The sequence below is a fragment of the Saccopteryx leptura genome, chromosome 6 (assembly GCF_036850995.1).
Source record: "Saccopteryx leptura isolate mSacLep1 chromosome 6, mSacLep1_pri_phased_curated, whole genome shotgun sequence".
Lineage (NCBI taxonomy): Eukaryota > Metazoa > Chordata > Mammalia > Chiroptera > Emballonuridae > Saccopteryx > Saccopteryx leptura.
The window spans coordinates 171,433,866-171,452,143 of record NC_089508.1 but is presented as its reverse complement, the minus strand read 5'-3'; the positions used below and the strand labels follow the sequence as shown (position 1 = coordinate 171,452,143).

At 51.1% G+C, this 18,278-nt stretch overlaps 1 protein-coding gene across 2 annotated transcripts in view; it reads right to left on the bottom strand.

Moving 5' to 3' along the window:
• PPARGC1B (PPARG coactivator 1 beta) overlaps positions 1 to 18,278 on the bottom strand; it is a 110,121-nt gene continuing 91,843 nt past the window's right edge. For both annotated transcript variants that reach the window (XM_066344083.1, XM_066344084.1), the window contains 5 exons: positions 16,820 to 17,606; positions 13,863 to 13,938; positions 11,579 to 11,700; positions 8,713 to 8,867; positions 1 to 7,829 (listed from right to left, as the gene is read on the bottom strand). In XM_066344083.1, the coding sequence (XP_066200180.1) occupies positions 7,729 to 7,829; positions 8,713 to 8,867; positions 11,579 to 11,700; positions 13,863 to 13,938; positions 16,820 to 17,606 (1,241 nt within the window). In that variant the 3' untranslated portion in view covers positions 1 to 7,728. The remainder of the gene's footprint in view (positions 7,830 to 8,712; positions 8,868 to 11,578; positions 11,701 to 13,862; positions 13,939 to 16,819; positions 17,607 to 18,278) is intronic.

Below are 18,278 nucleotides of genomic sequence, written 5' to 3'. Positions count from 1 at the left end.
TGGTATTTTCTTTTTAATCTCCATAGTGTATTTGCTAAGTTTATTTATAAGCAGATCACTTCACTATTTACAGTACATGAGCATAGAGATTCTACAGTTCTTGTGATGTAAACAATAGCTCCACAGTGGGAGTCTGAGAAAAGAAGCCAGTTTCTGAAGTATTTACAGACGTTAAAATAGGACTTTATACTCACAGAATAATAATACATAGAGCCATTTGGTTAAATTATCTATGAAACTATAGAATCTGACAATGTACAAATACAGGAAAACATTTTCTCATTTAGAAGGGAAGACAGATAAATCACACCAGAAATTAAATAGGGACAATGACAACCACAATAATTAAAAGCAAGGAAGCTTTTCTTCCTTGCCTCTGACAGATAAAGTATTTATTTATATAAATAAGGACACAACCCAACAAAATGGAAAAAAAATATATAAAAATCCTCTACCAATTAAAAAAAATAGCAAAACTAAAAACTCGATTTCCAATCATTAGCAGTGTCCTTTAAAAAAATTAAAATTTAGCTTTCTATTATAAATAACAAAGCGATGTGTCCCTCTGTGTGTAGGTGAAATTCTTGCACCTTTCTCAAGAAATGCATCAATGAAATTCCACACATACACAAACGCAGATAGGCATGCAGGTGCAGGTGCGCGCACACACACACGCGCGCGCACACACACACACACACACACACACACACACACACACACACAACCTTACATTCACGCACCCCAGGCTGTAGTTACCTTGTTGAGCTTCCTAATAAATAATGCCCCCTATGGAGAACCCCTGGGGATGCCCAAACCTCACAAGGTCAGCCATTCCCTGGGTTGACCCTGTCACAGAGCCAGGGAACGCCCTGGTTTCCTATTGCTCGGAATTCTCTAGGCTGCATAGTCACACCAAGAGAAGAGGATTTTGAGTCCAAGATTTGGAAATGCTGAAAGGGACCACAGGGACCACCTCACCCAGTCAATTAAGGCTAACTACAAATACCCTCTCTTTAGAAACCTGGGGCTGGGGAGAGAGACCTTACATTGGTTTCAACATCAGCAGCTGCGTCTAGAAGAGGCAGGTGCCGCAGCCCACGCTAATACCATGGCACAAGGAAGTGAGGGGGGGTGAACTTTCGGAGCAGATGTGCAGATTGCACTGAGCTGGACTTCCGGATGGTCATCTTTCCCAGAAACCATCGGGAGATCCAAGTGGTCCACTCCCCTGTTCCACTGACCACCCTGACCATGCGCCCCTTGAGATTTCCAACCTGTTTCCAATGGAATCGGAACATCCCTCGAGAAACCTGGTTGGGAAGAGTTTATGACTTTTATTCCTAACACAAAAACACTTGACGAGATTTTTAAATACAAAATATAGAAACAAAACCAAACTAAGAACAACAGCAACAAAATATAACCTGTTTGGCTATTCGGTGGACCCTATCAAAGGCCATGGCCAGCTCCCCCACCCCCCAGAATCCTGACACCCAACTTCTTTGCCTGTCCCGAGGGTACAGTATGGGCCACCTAGCAGAGGTTCACTTAAGAAGGTCAGCAGCTGGGACTGCCAGTATTGCAATTACAGTAAACCCCTCCTGGCACCTGGACACAGGGTCCACTCCTATTTCCTACGACCTACACCCACAGGAGAGCTAGTGACCTCCTCAGTCTATGTGCGTCTACGTGGTTGCTTCTTAATTCTCCTGAGTGTTCACTAAGCTCTCAATATTATAGACAGTTCACCCATAACATTACATTTCATTGCCCAAGTAGGGGTGTTGGACAGCAAGGTGGCCGAAAGGATTTATTTGCCTTCCATCTGGGTAGCTGGTGGATGCAGTCTTTGGCCACTAGATGGCGACCAGACGTTGATAAGGCAAAGTGCTGAAGTGAAAGCGAACCAATCCCTTCAAAAGTCACCCAGAGCAAGGCCAGCAAAGTGGGAAAGGAGGCTTTATTAGGCTTCCTTGAAGGATCCTTTGATAAAAAAAAATACAGCACAGAGGGGGTTATAGCTATATAAACATCTCATCTCGTTAAGGTGCTGTTTCACAGCCCAGGGACTAACCACCTACAAAATCGTATTTTCCAAGCCCCTAATTCGGGCAATTGGGTTTCTGAGCAGCTTCCAGATGTGCTAGGCATTCTGATGAAACAGAATTATCTAGTGTCTGTTCCCCTGCCCCCAAACCACGAAGAAGCTTCAGTCACTGCTGCAATACCATTGAAGAAACCAAAAACAAAAGCTGCCCTACACACAGACAGTCTGATCGAGGCCTCCTGTTGTCCCCTGTGTTTTACAATCATTTGAAAGAAATGTGTGACAAGTGTCTAAGTTAAGCTTTTTTTAGGGGGGGGGGGGTATTGCTAGTATTGTCTGAGAGCAAGAGAGAAAACAGCCACATGGTCAGAACACCGAGGTTAAGAGCTGTTTGTGGGGATGACGACAAGGCTGTTGTGAGACTCGATATCGCCACCTAGCCAAGCTGGGGTTGAACTGCTCACCATCCCCACTAGAAACTATGGCTTAGATCTGTCCTGGGGAGCTGGCCATCTGGTCTCAGGTAGCTCTGCCAGGACCGTGTAGGTTTGAACCTGCTGCTGGTTAGTGACCTTGCAGAGAATTTCACCCTGGTCATGAGCTGGGCACAACCAGCGAAGGGAATCTGAACCTATCAGAGGTGAAAGGGACTCCCGATATTCTTATTTGCTAGAGGAAGAAACGGAGGCCCAGGATCACACAGCAGGGAAGAAACATCGCCTTTCTCACTCTGAGATGGCTTATGGTTAAGTTACTTGTTCTGTACATCCATTTCAATCAGCTGGGCTGTTTTAATTTTTTTTTTTTTATTAGTAAAAATTAGGTACCAAGATCTAAACTCGCTGTTCCATTTCTAGGACCTCCAACAGAGAGGCCAGCAAAGGGCCCTAGGATTGACTCTCCTGCTGCTGTCTTAGAAGGCATCTCCGTTCTCTCCTCCCTCACACCAGCCCCTTCCCAACACCCTATCCCAATCCCTAGGAGAGTACCTCTCACAGCGAGACGTGACCCATATTTGCCAGTGCAGACACATGGAGCCAGACGGAAGTACTGCGGTTTCCCTCAAAGTGCTTTTACTGGTTCGACGCAAAGTCAGCCTCTGCCTGCTTTCTGGGTGTCACACAGAAGGCTCTCAAGGGCTCTGCCCCATACCTGTGTCTGTTTGGGGCCAAGGGCATCCCTGGCACGTGGGCTTCCCAGCTCCCAAGCTCTCCCTCTATTTACCCTGTACCTCTGGACTTGGCAAACAGCCCTGGAGCCGGCTGGTGTGTGCAAATGCCTCAGGGACATGGGGACCAGCTTAAACATATTGCACGTAAGTACTAAGTGGTTTCCTTCTGCCCCAATGGGGAAGGGGTGAGGGGGTCCCTCTTCTTTGGCCAATGAAACCATTAGGTTCCCTTTATTTGCTACTGTCCATCCCATTTCCTTCCTTGATCCTATCTGAGGGTGACTGCTAAATCTCAAATGCTAAGAAAAGTACTGAAGTTTTGACATCAAATGAATCAGATCAGCAGATCCACTAGGGTGCCTTCCACGTCACTGTTGGGATGACCCATCCTCAAGCTGCAGGCTCAGCTGTGATGTCAACTAGGCCTGAGGCCTGGGATGGGTTCTGACCTGTCCAGGCATAAGAATCTTGCTGTCAGTGTCTTCCCTGCTCCCTCCACTCCCCACCTGCACAGCAGCCTGGGCATGCATATTGCACATGCCTATAAGAAATCGCTCTCAGGACATCAACGAGCATATGCTTTAGGTGATGAAAGCTTTTTACTGCATCAGCTCTTCTCACATCAGGACTTGGATACTGAATCTTTGAGCTCAGAGCATCCCTCCCTTCCTCCTCCCACCCCCAAAGCCCCTGAAGCCCCGCCTCTCTCCTGAGCACATCCCACATGCAATGTGGCCAGATCTCCCGGTAGATGCAGACACACGAATGGGGCGTTTTGACTCCAAGCAGTTTTCTGGTTGGGAGTACAAGGTGTGAGGGGGTCACGGGGTGGGGGCCTTAGCTACACTCCATCCACTCATATTCTTTACCTCTTTGATGCATTTTCCTTCGGTAACCAGAGCCCCCGAGAATGAGGATTCTGATTCAGCCTTGTACCGACTGAGGAAGGAGATGGAAGAATTCCACTTAGCGGCAGGATTGAACATTTTTGGGAAAACACCAACACGGCACAGAGATGGACAGCACAACCTGCCCTGTGTGGGCGTCTACCGACACAGTCTATAGTAAGCTTTATGGCAATCACGTGTAAACATCATCGAGAGCAAACACTAGGACAGAGCTACAGCGAGATGGTTGCCAACGGCAGCTGCTCCCTCTGAGTTACTCCTTAAGTTGGTGGGCAAGAGACCAAGATTGACTAGTTCTCCTGGAGAGACCTTGGAGTCTCCCTGGTAAATAGTACACAGCACCGAATGAGTCTTCTGGACAGAGGTGGTCTGCGGGGTCAGTCCACTTCAGGACCTGTAGCCTTTTATGTCCAGACTGGACAGTGAGCAGGAACCGCTGGATGTCCCTGGCAGGCATCCTCTCCCATCAGCGGCCCCAGTTCTGACCTTAGGCACCTCACACCCTACTGCCATGCTCAGACCTCTGCTCTACTCAAGGACAAGTTCAAGGAACTTCAAGAGCCCGGTATTATCCAAAGTGAAAGGACAGCTTAGCTGACCCCGAAGAGGGGAGAGACTGTGTTCTTCACTAAAAAACTGCATTTCTGTACCCTAGAGCAGTGGTCCCCAAACCCCCGGGCCGCAGACCGGTACCGGTCCGTGGGCCATTTGGTACTGGTCCGCAGAGAAAGAATAAATAACTTACATTATTTCTGCTTTATTTATATTTAAGTCTGAATGATGTTTTATTTTTAAAAAATGACCAGATTCCCTCTGTTACATCCGTCTAAGACTCACTCTTGATGCTTGTCTCGGTCACATGATACATTTATCCATCCTACCCTAAAGGCCGGTCCATGAAAATATTTTCTGACATTAAACTGGTCTGTGGCCCAAAAAAGGTTGAGGACCACTGCCCTAGAGTACCACCTGTTCATGGTAGAATCTCTGGCCTAGTGTAGTTGAGGTGGAAGCCAATAGGAGGGAATTAGAGATGATCTTGACCAATTCTGAATGTTTGAGTTCTTTCCCGCTGGCTTCCACAGGTGAAATCTCAAGTTACTCCTTGGTGCAAGTGAGGACTCAGGGGAGGGAGCAGACAAATTCAAATTCCATTCCATAACCATTTATTGTGTGCCTACTGTGTGCTAGGCAGTGAATAGCTATAAAAGGAATTCAGAATGTTCAGGTCTGTGCTGTGGAAAGTCCCCCTTTTTTGGTCTATCCTCATAAAACCTGCCTCCCTCAAACATGATCCTGTCCACTATTCCACTTTCCACCCCCACCCCAAATGGGATTGTGTGTCATTATATCGGGACTCCTGTGCCAAGGAATGGCTTTAGGGAAACTGCCTCTCACAGATCAGGACATGAAAGAAATGGGCCAACACGAAACCCAGCCACCATATTAATGTGTGATGGAAACCTTTAGAAGATAAGACCAAGGTGTCAAATAGGTTCAACTCTGATCAATTAATAATGTCTGCCCAGCACACTGTGATGAGGATTTGAATAGCATGACCAGGCTCAAAGAACACAAGTGCTGTGGTCAATTAGTTATGTCTGCCACTGGCTGAGGATATGGCTGTAGTGGTGCATATGCTGTGTATTTGCCGTCTTGAGCTAGACACTGCCTTAGCAGAAGCTAAGACTATTAGGGTTGGCAGGGACCTTGAAGATCAACTTGCCTAATTCTCCCCTGGTCTATTTCACAGAAAAACAAATGGGCCCAGAGAGGTCAACTGACTGTGACACACAGGAGCTCAAATTCCCTATTCCTTCTAATGCCTGTCACCTCCAGCCTTCTTAGTGGGCTTGGAATATGCTCACCACCCAGGACAAGCTCAATGACTCAGTTTACCTACTAAAGTATTTGAAAATCTTTTTAAAAAAAATCAATTATAAAAGGACTAGGCCTGGCATTAGCAATAGATTACCATAGCTTGTTAAATTTAATGAGTCAACTTAAAAAACTTTGTTAAAGCAACAGGGCCTTTTTTCTTTTCTTTTTAAATACAAAAATTTACCAAGGAACACTAACGTTTGAAAGAGATGGAGTGGGAGCTGCTTTCTGGAGCAGAAGCCACGTGCACATACCCTGCCTGGCCATGCCCTCCCTCACAGCTGGCCCTAAGGCTGCTGCAGAACATCCAAGCCGAACATGGCTTTGACATCACTCAAGAACACAAATTTTAAAGTAAGTAAGTCAAAAAGGAGCTTGGAGATGGTTTTATCCGTCCCCCACCCTCACATCCTCTTCCTGCTCCCCCGTCCTGTGACACCCAAACAACTTGACAGATGAGGAAAGGGAAAGCCAAGCTGAAGGGAGTAAGATGGGCCGGTGACTGGCCCAAAAAGGATGACTGCTCCCAGATTACCTGTCCATGACACCCCAAATGTGTCCCTGAAGCTCTGATGGCATGTCCACAGGTGTAAGCAAACCACAGGACCCCTTGGATCAAAATGCATGCCAGAGCTTGAACTCACCGAATGCTGGCGAATCCGCTGTTGAGATAACTCCCATCATGGGCCTGCAGATTTCTAGTCAGTCGCCCGGTTTAGCTGAACTTACCTCTACCAGCCCTGAAATGTTGCATCTTCGCCCCAGCAACTGCAGGAGCATGGGACCAGGATCAGGAGGCCTGGGCGGGGTCACTGCTCTGCCCTCCCATTGGCTTTGGTACCTCGGGCAAGTCATTTCACCTGTCGGGGAACTGCCTGCCTCACCTGGAAGGCAGCTAGCTCACCTGCCCTCCTCATGAGGATCTGAGGACTGACTCATGGGCAGACAGAAACTCTTAGGTATGAGCTGGGCACCAGACGAGGGCTCTGATTGTAATCGGACCCAAACAAGCTCAATGAGAGATGGGGCAGGACTTGGCAGGAAGGGCCCAGTAACATCTCTTCACTGCATTTCGCTGTGGCCGCACCTCCCCGGCCACCCAGCATCTCTGGAGCATTCTGGCAAAGGGAGCAGAGCGGCTCAGTGGCAAACACCTCACAACAGTGCATAGTTAAAAAAATCAAGGAAGCAATACAATAACCCCAGGCACAGTACATCTGAGCCATAAATAGATTATTTTAAGGATATACTTCTTTTTTGTTTTCTTCAATTAAAAATGAGTTTATAATCCTGATTCTATTCACAAGTTAACAATTTCATCATCACACACTACGGACAAGAAATGTTATGGTGAACACGGCCGCACGTCTACGAGGGGAAATCGGTCGGGAAGGAAGGGGAAGTGGGGACCGACCCGGCCCTTGGAGACGTACCCGGGACAACCCGTCGGAAGCAAGGAGGCTAACGTGGCAGTGGAACATCAACACCAGGGAAACTCACAGACAGAAGCAGCTTTGTTCAATGTAAACATTGATTTTTTTTAAAAGGACCGCAGTTTCAAGTCTCTCTCTCTCTCTCTCTTTCTCTCTCACTTGCTCTCTCGTGTGTTCGCTCATGCGTGCTCTCTCTCTCCTCCTCATATACTTTTCTTTGAAAACGTAAACATTTGGAAAGGGCCTTGTCTGAGGTATTGAGGTATTCCTCGAAGGTTAAGGCTGTGATCAATGCAGGCTCTGCTGGGCCTCCTTCAGTAAGCTGTCAAAATCCATGGCTTCATACTTGTTTTTCACTGGTGCGGGGAGGGCCTCTTCTGAACTGGAATCTAGGCAGGGGGTGGAGGACTCGGTGAGTGGGGAAGGCGGTGAGCAACTCAGAAAGACCAGGCGATCAGAAAATCTGCCACAACAGAGCACACGTGGCCCAAGGCCTCAGAGAGCACTGGACAGCAAGCATCGGCTGTGACATCTCTGCTACGTAGCCAATGTCTCAGGGCCTTGGCTGCCATTGGCAGAACTTGGGGGGGGGGAGCTGATCTAGAGCACTCCAGAGCTCTTTATCCTATAATTCTTCTTTCCCTCAGAGCCTCGAGCCCGTTAGCAAACTGTTGTGGATGTCACCTAAGGCATGCCACAAAAGTAGGATGCCCTCCCTCACTGTCTAGCTGTGGATCGGGGTCCCTGAAGAGGACCTGCAGCCAGGTGGGGCGTGCCCTGGCCTGGTACCCTCCTGGGTCCCCTGACACTCAGCGCTGCACTGCGGAGCCTGCATCGGACTCCCACCTACAAAAAATTCTCTCCTAAATTGTACTTCTCTGTCTTTCTTCACCAGCTTGTCCCCAATTGGTCAGGGCATGGCAACAATACCATTTCACTGTGGCCCCTTTAATGGACAGGGCTGCTGCCTATTAGGGCAACCATGGAATGCCCCTCAAGGGGTCAGGGCAGCCACTGGCCTGGTGAGGTAAAAAAAATAGTAGTCATGGTTCTGCCCCTGGCTATGAACACACGTTTGGGCCTTCCAAGAGGCCACGGAGACTTGACTCTCCCCTTCTGGTACCAGACCTTGGTACCTTAAGCAAGACGGCAGCCTCTAGGCAGCGTGGTTGCAAAGTTATAGCAATCAGGTCTGGGTTTCACTCGAGGAGGTCACAGCCCGCCCCTCATGCTTCGGGTCTCACAGGAAAGGGGCAGGGCCTGTGTACGTACCGTAGTCAGTGTACCTGGGCCAGCAGAAGTGGCGGAGTCCTCCGTAGCTCAGCTGGAACGAGGGCTCATCGTGCTTCCGCAGGGCCGCGCCGTTCCGCAGCGAGAGGGCGGCGTGCTCAGAACACCGGTAGGTGATGAAGCCATACTTCTCGGCTCTGTGGGGAGAGGACAAGGGGACTACGTCACTGGGCCAGCTTGGTTGACACTGTCAGACCACCCATGACTAGATGAGGACCAGAAAGCCGATGATTCTGTAATCATGTCGCATGACCCTCCCCGCCCCCAAACAGAGATGAGGACAATGGCTAAGCTGACCTCTGCAATGTAACAATAGTAAGAGCAAGTGCTTTACTGAGTGTCTGCAGTGCTGGCTGTCACACATCACCCCACCCTCTTCAGACCACCTGTGAGTGGGTGCTGCTCTCATCTCCACCTCAGGGATGAGGAAACCGGCTCCATGGAGGTCAGTTTGCCCAAAGGTGGGTGGCAGTACCAGTACTGGGAATCCGAAATCAGGCCTTTCAGCATGAAGGCTGATGCTCTTCACACGCCCAATTCCCGCGTGATTTCCATTTTGTGGGCTTTGCCATGCCTATGGCCCCATCCTTCAAAGTCAGTCTCAGCCACCACTTCCTCGGCTGCTAATGTGGCCTCCCCCTCCCCACTATCACTGGTGTCCTCTCCACCTCTCATCCTGGTACGTCTGCCTGCCTAGCACCCCCTCTCCCGTTTCAGACAACAGGGCTCCGGGCACCAGGGTAGGTTACATGAGTGTGACCTCCCTGGACACTGTGATTTGTTCAAAGATAAGCCTGTCGCTCAAAGTGGAACCCCAGAGAATCCATCCCAGGTCTTTGCTGGAACCTGTGAGGAGGCTCCTGCTACCACTGGGAGGAGATAAACCTGGAGGTAGAAGCAGCCACTTTGCCCCCAGGAGGGAAGCCTGTCAGAGAAGGATGCCAAAACCCCAACACTCGGGAGCCTAAAGTCAGTCCTACCCCTGCCTCTGACTCTTCAGCTCCATGAAGAAAAAGAAGAAAAGAAGAAGAAGGAAGAAGGAAGGAGGAGGAAGAAGGAGGGAGAAGGAAGGAGGAGGAGGAAGAGGAAGAGGAAGAAAGGAGAAAGAAGAGGAGGAGGAGAAGAAGGAGGAGGAAGAAGGAGAAGGAGGAGGAGGAAGAAGAGGAAGAGGAAGGAGGAAGGAGGAAGGAGGAGGAAGGGGAAGAAGGGGAAGGAGGAGGGGAAGGAGGAGGAGAGGGAGGAAGAGTAGGAGGGGAGGAGCAGGAGGAGAAGGAAGAGGAGAAGGAAGAGGAGAAGGAAGAGGAAGGAGGAAGAAGGAAGAAGAATCCTGATGGCTATACCGGCCTGCCATGCAGGCTCAAGAGCAGAGGCGATGTAGAGCCTCCCTACCACTCAGAGCAAGTTTACCAATGGCAGGTGCCTAATAAACACCCAACTGAACCCCATTTCTTGACACTGCTCTGAGCCAGGCCACAGTCAAACCCCTTCTGTTGCTTTACATGTGTCTGAGAATGGTAGTATGGCTGGGACTTGTGAGTACTTTTAAAGTATTAACAAATTAACCCTTCTCTTTCAAGACTAATTTGCTCTTTTGCTTTTGCAGATTATCTCCATATGATATCCTGAAGACTGCATAGAACTTAAAACAGTTCCACTTGTATAATGATGATTTCTTTAAACTGTGGTAAAAAACATAACATAAAATGTACCATCTTTACTATTTTTAAGTGCACAGTTCAACAGTGTTAAGCATGTGACAGGATTTCCTTTCTTTTAAGATTGAATAATATTCCACCATATGCACATACTATGTTTTCTTTATACATTTATCTGGATGGACACTCAGGTTGTTTCCACATCTTGGTCATTGTGAATAATGGTGCTAAGAATGTGGGTGTACAAATACCTCTTTGAGATCTTGCTTTTCATTCTTTTGCGTATAGACCCAGAAGTGGGATTGTGGGATCATATGGTAATTCTAAGTCTAATTTCTTAGGAAAGTCCATACTATTTCCATAGTGGCTGCATCATTTTACACTCCCACCAAGAATGCATAAGGGTTCCCTTTTCTCCACATCCTTGTCAACACTTATTATTTTCTGTAACCATCCTAATGGACGTGAGGTGTGTAATGATTCTTATGCAGCCACTATTTTCTCATTGAAACTTTAAAAATTATTAATTTAGGATTTAAAAACCTTAATAACTTAGCTTGCACATATAATAGGAGATACTTTAGAATTATTTCAAAACTGACAAAGTTTTTGACATCTAAGTCGTGCATTTATGTACAACCTATTCTTGTGGGCCTCCGATAGCTCAAACACTGCTTCCACAGGTAAGTGAGGAAAACCCAGGCTTTCCAGGAGAATGGAAGGTCCGGGGTGGCTGCTGCAGAGCAATGGAAGGATAGGAGCAGCATGGGGCTTGCATGTATGTCTGTAACCATGTATGTCAGGCTGTTTGCATCCTGCACCGGCTGCAGGGCAGAGACTCTGAAGCAGACACGGGGGCTGCAGATCTGATCGCCACGAACTAGCTGCTCAGTTACCTGGTCGCCTCCAGAAAGAACAGCCATGGAAAAAATGAGTGCATGCATCATAGGCTCAGTGTTGGGAAGTTTAAGAGAATGCAAGGAAACTGACTAGTACTTAGCAAACCACCAGCACGTGTTCGCTGCTATTTTCGGGCTGCAGGATCCTTAGTGGTCCTTCTCCAGGTCCAGGCTGTGGGACTTTGTCAAATTTGTTCCATAAGCCTTCTACGGCATCTTCTATGTGGCCAGTCCTGGATGGGGACCTCTGCCCTGCCCTACCCTGACCCTGTGCCAGGGCTGGACTCCACTCACCTCTTGCTTCTCATCAACACCTGGCACTCCACGATCTCGCCAAACACTTCGAAGCGCCTCTTCAGCTCGCGGGAGCTCATATCGCTGGAGAGGTTTCGAACATACACCACTCGGCCTTCGCCCTGCTCGAGAAGGGGGACACAGAGGGAGCCAGTCATTGCCTGGGCCCCCTTAGTGACAGGCTCCCATGGATTCCTGGTCCCCAGTCCATGATGCCTGGCTGAGCAAGTGACACCAGCGGGGGCTGGAGTGAGAGAGAGGACAACAACAGTCACCATCCCAGAGAAACTGTCCTGCTGGAGCAGGGGGCTGCTGGGTGCCAAATGAGGAAGTGACCCCTAAAGAAAGCAACAGCTTCCTTGAAGGAAGCGAGCAGAGACTGGGCGGAGAAAGCAGAGGGGCTCACCACTGCTACGATTCCGTCCTCAGTAGCTTCCATGTTTGTTTTGAGCCTGAGACTTTATTGATAGTGGGGAGGTATTGGGATGGAAAGGCAAGGGTAGCGGGCAAGCCCTGGGAGCCAGGTCAGAGAGGGAGTCAGAATGGGCTGGGAGGAAAGCAGTGGGGCCATGGCCAGGTAACTCGGTTGGGTGGACCATCGTTCTGAAGCACAGAGGTTGCTGGTTCGATCCCCAGTCAAGGCACATACAGGAACAGCTTGATGGCTTGGTGTCCCCCTCCCTTTCTTTCTCTCTCTCTCTCTCTCTCTCTCTCTCTTTCCATTCTTCTCTCTCTAAAATCAATATAATAAATATTAAAAAAAGAAAGCCAATGGACAGGGAACACAGGGCCACTGGAGTCAACATTATCCTTGGTTCTCCCAGGGCAGTGTGTAGACCCTGTGACTGAGGTCCCCTTCAGGTGAGCTTGTGCCACGCCAGAGGGCTCCTAGAACAGCCCCTCCTCTCCTCGCTAATCTGCGACTGCGTCCAGTTAGAGCCACTGCTATCGGAAGAGTTGTCCTGACCTGTTGGAGAAACTCCAGCCGTGTTCCTGGGAACCCACGAGCTTGTGCTCCCATGGGCAACACCAACGGGTTCTGGTTTGGACAGGCTTTCTCGGGTCAGGGCCAGCGATTCCAGAGCCACTCATTCCACAGGCAAGAGGACTGTGCATGCCACACCAGGACACAGCTCAGTGAGGCCCAGCGCAGACACTCCTCCCAGCCTCCCTGCAGCTCCTGGGACTCATCACACTCTTCCCTGCCTGTGGCTCAGCTCCCTGGAGATGCTGCCCAGACCACCATGTAAATACATCCTCTCCGACAGTCAAAACAGTCAGACATTTGAGTCGTGATGCGATGACTTTCCCAGGACTTCTCCCAATCTGTAAGCATAGTGTTTATTTCTTGTTTCTGTGTTTGTTGTCTCTCTCTCTCTCTCTCTCTCTCTCTCTCCCTCTGCCCCAACCATGGGAATGGGGACCTCATCTGTCTTGTTTGTTGTTGTTGTCTAGGGCCTAGGACAGTGCCAACCATGTCACCACTGCTGAATGGTGACATATGGATTCTAAGAAGCCCCAGGCACAGCCTGTGGTTTTGAGCACCTGCTTGTGACAGCTCTGTACCTCTGCGGCAGGCACACCCCACATGCGCCCCTGCCTCTTCCCCGAAGCATCTGTCATGGGGGAAGCAATCAAGTGAGGGTCCCTTTGTCTTTTGTGCTTCCGTCTCCCTATCCCTTCCCTCCTGTCTAGTAACATGGAGGGGCCGGCTGCACCCGCCCCCATGGCTTCCTCATTAGCTTTCCCTGTGGGGGCTTCGCAGTCGGTTCAGCTGGTAGGGTTCACTCTGGGGTAGGGTTAGGGAGGTGAGTGGGGAGCAAGGGACAGGCCTTCTTGGCCCCTTAGACCTGATCAAGCTGAGGGACCCTTAGAAAGTATGAGGCCCAACTCCCTGTGTACAGATGAGTAAACTGAGGTTCAGGGAAGCTGAGGCACCTGCCCAAGGTCACACAGAAGGTGGTGGTGGGGCTGGTGTGTGGCCCGGTCTGCCAGGCTCTGCTTCCCTTCCCATGGCCTGCCCCAGGGCCCTGTGGAGCCCTGGTGCCGGGCCCGATATCACTACGAACTGCATGCAACTCAGCCAGTCCCTTGCGGCACTTTGCATGATGCCACCTTTGATGCCTTTCGATCACCCCTGTACTTGTTAAGATGAGAGAGATATAGTTATCTTCGGCAGGCCACAGCCAGCCTCAAAGGGCTTCGGGTCTACGAAGTCCCGGCCCTTCCTGACGCCCCTGCTCCTTCCCATTTGCTCCGGGCTCCGGGGCCCCAGATCACTTACAATAGCCTTTTCCCGCCGCTTCCTGGCGTGCCGGACGCTTGGTGTTCCGTCTGAACACGGCCCTCTGCTCTCACATCTGTCAGTGAACAAGCAAAGCAGAGGCACTCACTCTCGGGAGGGACCACACGGGGCGGGGGACGGAGCTGCTCCAGGCGGCCAGGGATGTGTCTCTCTGGAACTCATTCATGAGGGCAGAACTGTTAGAACCCTCCCTTGGCAGTGACAGCCAGTGCCGTCTGTGGGGCTGAACACTGACCCTTGCCCCCTGCCACCTTTTGGGACTAGATCTCTGAGTACCACCGCGATGCTGATCATAACCCTCTGAACCTGGCCTGTCTGCGTCTTTAGCGATAGAAAGGCCCGTTCCCTTCACTCTCGTATCTGGGCTGATGAGAACACAACAAAAAAAGATGAGGTCTTCTAGTTCCCCATTTTCCAGATGAAAACCCGAGGCTCAGGTTCAGTATGGGATCTGCCGAAACGAGAAAATGAGGAAGCCAGAGGAGGAAGGAGGTCTGCTGAATCTAGATCCACTGCTCTCTAGTGGATGGTGCCTGGTCCAGAAGCAGCTCCCGCCATGACAGCCCCACATCCAGTCCAGCTACCAGGCTACTCAGTCCAGATGCACAGAGCATGGGTGCCGCCCACTCGTGCCTTCCCGCCTGTCTGCACGCTGCCCTCTCCCCCAGAGAGCCTGGTGCGCGAGGCGCCCTGAGGCTGGCTCTGCCGCTACTGTCTGCACCCTGGGAACGCGACACAGCAGGGAGGGTGAGAGCAGGGCTCTCAAGTCCAACAGCCTGTGTTTGAATCTTGGCTTTACCACCTCCCTGCTGGGTGACCTTGGGCCAGGTCCTTAAGCTCTCTCAGCTTCAGTTCATCTGTAAAACAGGGAGAACCAATGGTATCCACCTCCTCGGTGCTTTGTGGGGGTCGATGCAGAAAATGCACGTAAACGCTGAGCCCGGGTACTGCTCAACAGCTGCTTGCTCTATATTTCTATCGACCTCTTTGATAGAGGTCAGCTTCCTCATCTGTAGAGTGGGGATAAGAAGCAGACACCCTCTAAGTGCACCCATGAAGCTCAAATAGGGTAAGAGAAGGGGACATGACCTGCAGACTGAAACGGTATCATCATCCAATTGGCAGTTTCCCCTGAAGACCTGAGACCGCCTGGAAGGAACAGTGGTGCTCAGGCTTTGTGTTGTTCAACCAGCTCAGAATGCTTCCCTGTCATCGGGCTTTGGTAGCGGACGCACAGGGAGAGAAACATGGGTCTGGAGAAGGCTGATGACTAGTTCATCAGGCTCACCGGTGCCGAGCTCTGCCAGGCAGCCAAGCAGGGACTGGGTTAGCCAATGAACTATTTCCAGTGAGCAGAAGAAGCCAGGCTGGAACGTGGCCCAGAAAAGGGAAGAGGTAAAGAAGTCATGGAGGATTTGGAGGCTCCCGACGCTTTGCCAGCAAGCCCATGAATGCAGGCCCTACTCCAACATCCCTGGACCTGTCAAGGGGGAGGGGGCTGGGCAGCTTCAGCTCTGGCACTGGGGAGGGTTTCAACAGAAACAGAACCTCAGTGGCTTCCAGGGAAATGCTGCAGAGAAACTGCTTAATGTGAACACTGAGCCGGTCATTTAGCTCACAGCACAAGCCCTGGGGAACGGAGAACAGAGATGGAAAGAGAGCTCAGGGAGGTCTGGCAGAAGACAGTTCTGACTGAGCATCCTGGCTTATTATATAGGAGGATTTTTAGAGAAATCACTGGGGAACTCACTTTGAGTAACGTAGTTCTGGGCTTCTAAGCACTAGAGCTGGGGAGTCCCTTAAAATGGAAAGCCTAGTTAGATGTCTATGCACATTTTACTGGGGGAAGAGACTTTGCTTTAATCCGATTTTCAAACAGTTCAGTTTCTATGTAAATAGAAAGCTGAATTTTTCTAAGAAAAGGTATCTTTCTATTACCTAATTCTGGTTCTCAGAGTCACACTCTGGACACTCTGGGCATTATCACCAGGGAACTTGTTAGAAATGCAAATTATCTAAACATCGTCGTCGTCCCCCCTTACTTCCCCTACCAGACCTGCAGAATTAGACACTCAGGGAGTCGGGCCCAGCCGTCCCTTGTTAACACGCCCTGGAGGTGACTCAGCGGCATTGCTCTAAACCCAAGGGCACCATCTAGTGGCCACTCAGGTGCACCTCAGGGTTTGGGACCTGCACAGACCCACCTCAGGCCTCCCCCAGGAGGGTCTATGTTGCTGAGATCAGGGAGAGAAGCAACCTGTCTTCACCAAACTATGCCAAACCTCCATTCTTCCTGCCCAGCTTCCCACTGACGTTTGGACCAGCCCCCTCTGCAGCCCAGTTCAGTGAGCAAAGATGGGATGAGCTAATGGGCTCATGACGCACCATCGCATCATCCCTGCGCAAAGGTAAAAGAGCTGGGGGGGGGGCAGTACAGGGGGGGCGGCTGACTATGGAAAGTTACAGTGCAACTCAGCAGTACCAAGAAATGGGAATAAACCTTATCGCTGCTTTAAACCCAGGTGTTTCTCAGAACACAAGACAGAATTATACCCATTTTCCTTCTACATGTAAGTGTCACATAGACTGTATGTCTGTCTCCACAAAAACCTATCTATTTCACAAACGTATAAGCAGAAAATAGGTGAGTAAGAAGTAAGTCCCTTCAGACATTAGGCCCCAAATGGCAGAAAGTAGGCGTTCTTCCTTCCCAGAGGCCAGGAGAGGTGGGCCACTCCTGACGGTCAGTCCACAGGCTTTGCTCACTTCCAGGACTTGCCCACAATTCCCCCAGGAGGCCACCTTCAGGCCCCCACCCAGGTCAGGGAACACACAGGGAAACGCAGGCCCAGCTCCAAGGCTCCTCCCTCCCCTGGCACCCTGGGAACTGGGGTCCTCAGCTGCCCATCGTCCCTCCGAAGGCCACCTGTCCATACCTGAAGGTCCTGCGGACAGCTGGTGACCGTGAGCGGCAGGATGAGGAGCCCGAGCTGGAGCGGCTGCGGAGGCAGAGCTGCCGGTTGGCCTTGCTTGGTGGGCTCTGGTAGGGGCAGTGGTCAGAGCGAGGGGGGCTGACCCCCGAGTCCTCGTCATTGTCTTCCTCCTCCTCCTCCAGGAGGAAGCTGCTCTCGCCACTGCTGCTGCTGCTGTCCTCAAAAACAGTGTCGTATTCAGGGCTCTTGCAGGAGGCCAGGTCTTCGTCCTCCAGGGCGCTCTCCAGGAGCCCAAAGTGCTTGGTGAGGCTGGCGCGGATCTCGTGGTCTCTGAGCGGCAGACTGTCCTTGGGGGGCGCCCCTGCGTCACAGCTTCTGTTTTCCACCCTGCCAGAGGCCTGCGCCTCGGCCTGCAGGGCACCTTGCTGGGGCCAGTCCTCGAGGTGGATCCCAGATGGCTCCCAGGACCTCAGCACCTTCCTCTGCAGGGCGCCCTCTGGCTTGAGCACCTGGCAGTAGTCGTGGTCTCCGAAGGAACAGGAGAAGGGGCGCTTCTGGCCAGGCTGGGAGGCTGGCTGGGCGGTGGCGTGCCGCAGGTGGGACAGGAGCTCACTCCGCTCCGGGTGCTTCTTTGGCAGCTTGTGGGCTGCCCCTGTGGCGGCCTCAAGCTGGAGGCCCTCCGGGGTGGGGAGGCTGGGAGCTATGTCTTTGCCTGGGCTGTGCTTAATGTCCGGCTTGAAGGGGTCCTCCTCTGTGGGCTTGTATGGAGGCGTGGTGGGTGGGGTGAGTCCTGCCCATGCAAGAGGACAAACATGTGAGGCAGGGACAGATCACGTCTCCAAGAGACACCGAAACCTTAGTTTGGGAAGGCAAAGTGTGACCCCACTCCCCAGACCCAATGGATGGCAGGCATCACTAATCAATCACTGCACTCGTGGCTGAGCCTGTACATAGCCTGGGACTCCTCCGAGTCCACCATCAATTTTTCGTAGCTGATGTGTGATGAAATCCATTTGCCGTCCGTTCCATAGCCTGGCAATGAAAGCCAGAGCCTCTAGGTCATCCAGGGTAACTCTTCCTGTGCCACACCCAGTCAATCAACAAGACCTCCTAGCTCTTTACCCAGCTGCCTTCCACCTGGACTTGACCACGCCAGTGTCCCTAGAGCTCCTGATCGGACTCTGGCCTCCATCCTCCCCCACGCACCAGAGGGAACGTGGTGAAATGCCACCGACCACTTCCTCTCTGGAGCTCCTGAAGTCTGCGGGGTCAAGACCACACCCCTCAGCAGCCTGGCATTCCTCTCAGCCTTTTGTGGCCGTTCTTTCTTAAATCCCCAGTTCTGCATGTCACAGCGCCAGGTACCGGAGTCCTCAGGGGCACCTGTACTTTCACTTCTCTGTGCCTTTGCTCGTGCTGAATTTGCTGCCAGGGATGCCCTTCCCCTACTTCGTCTCTCCAA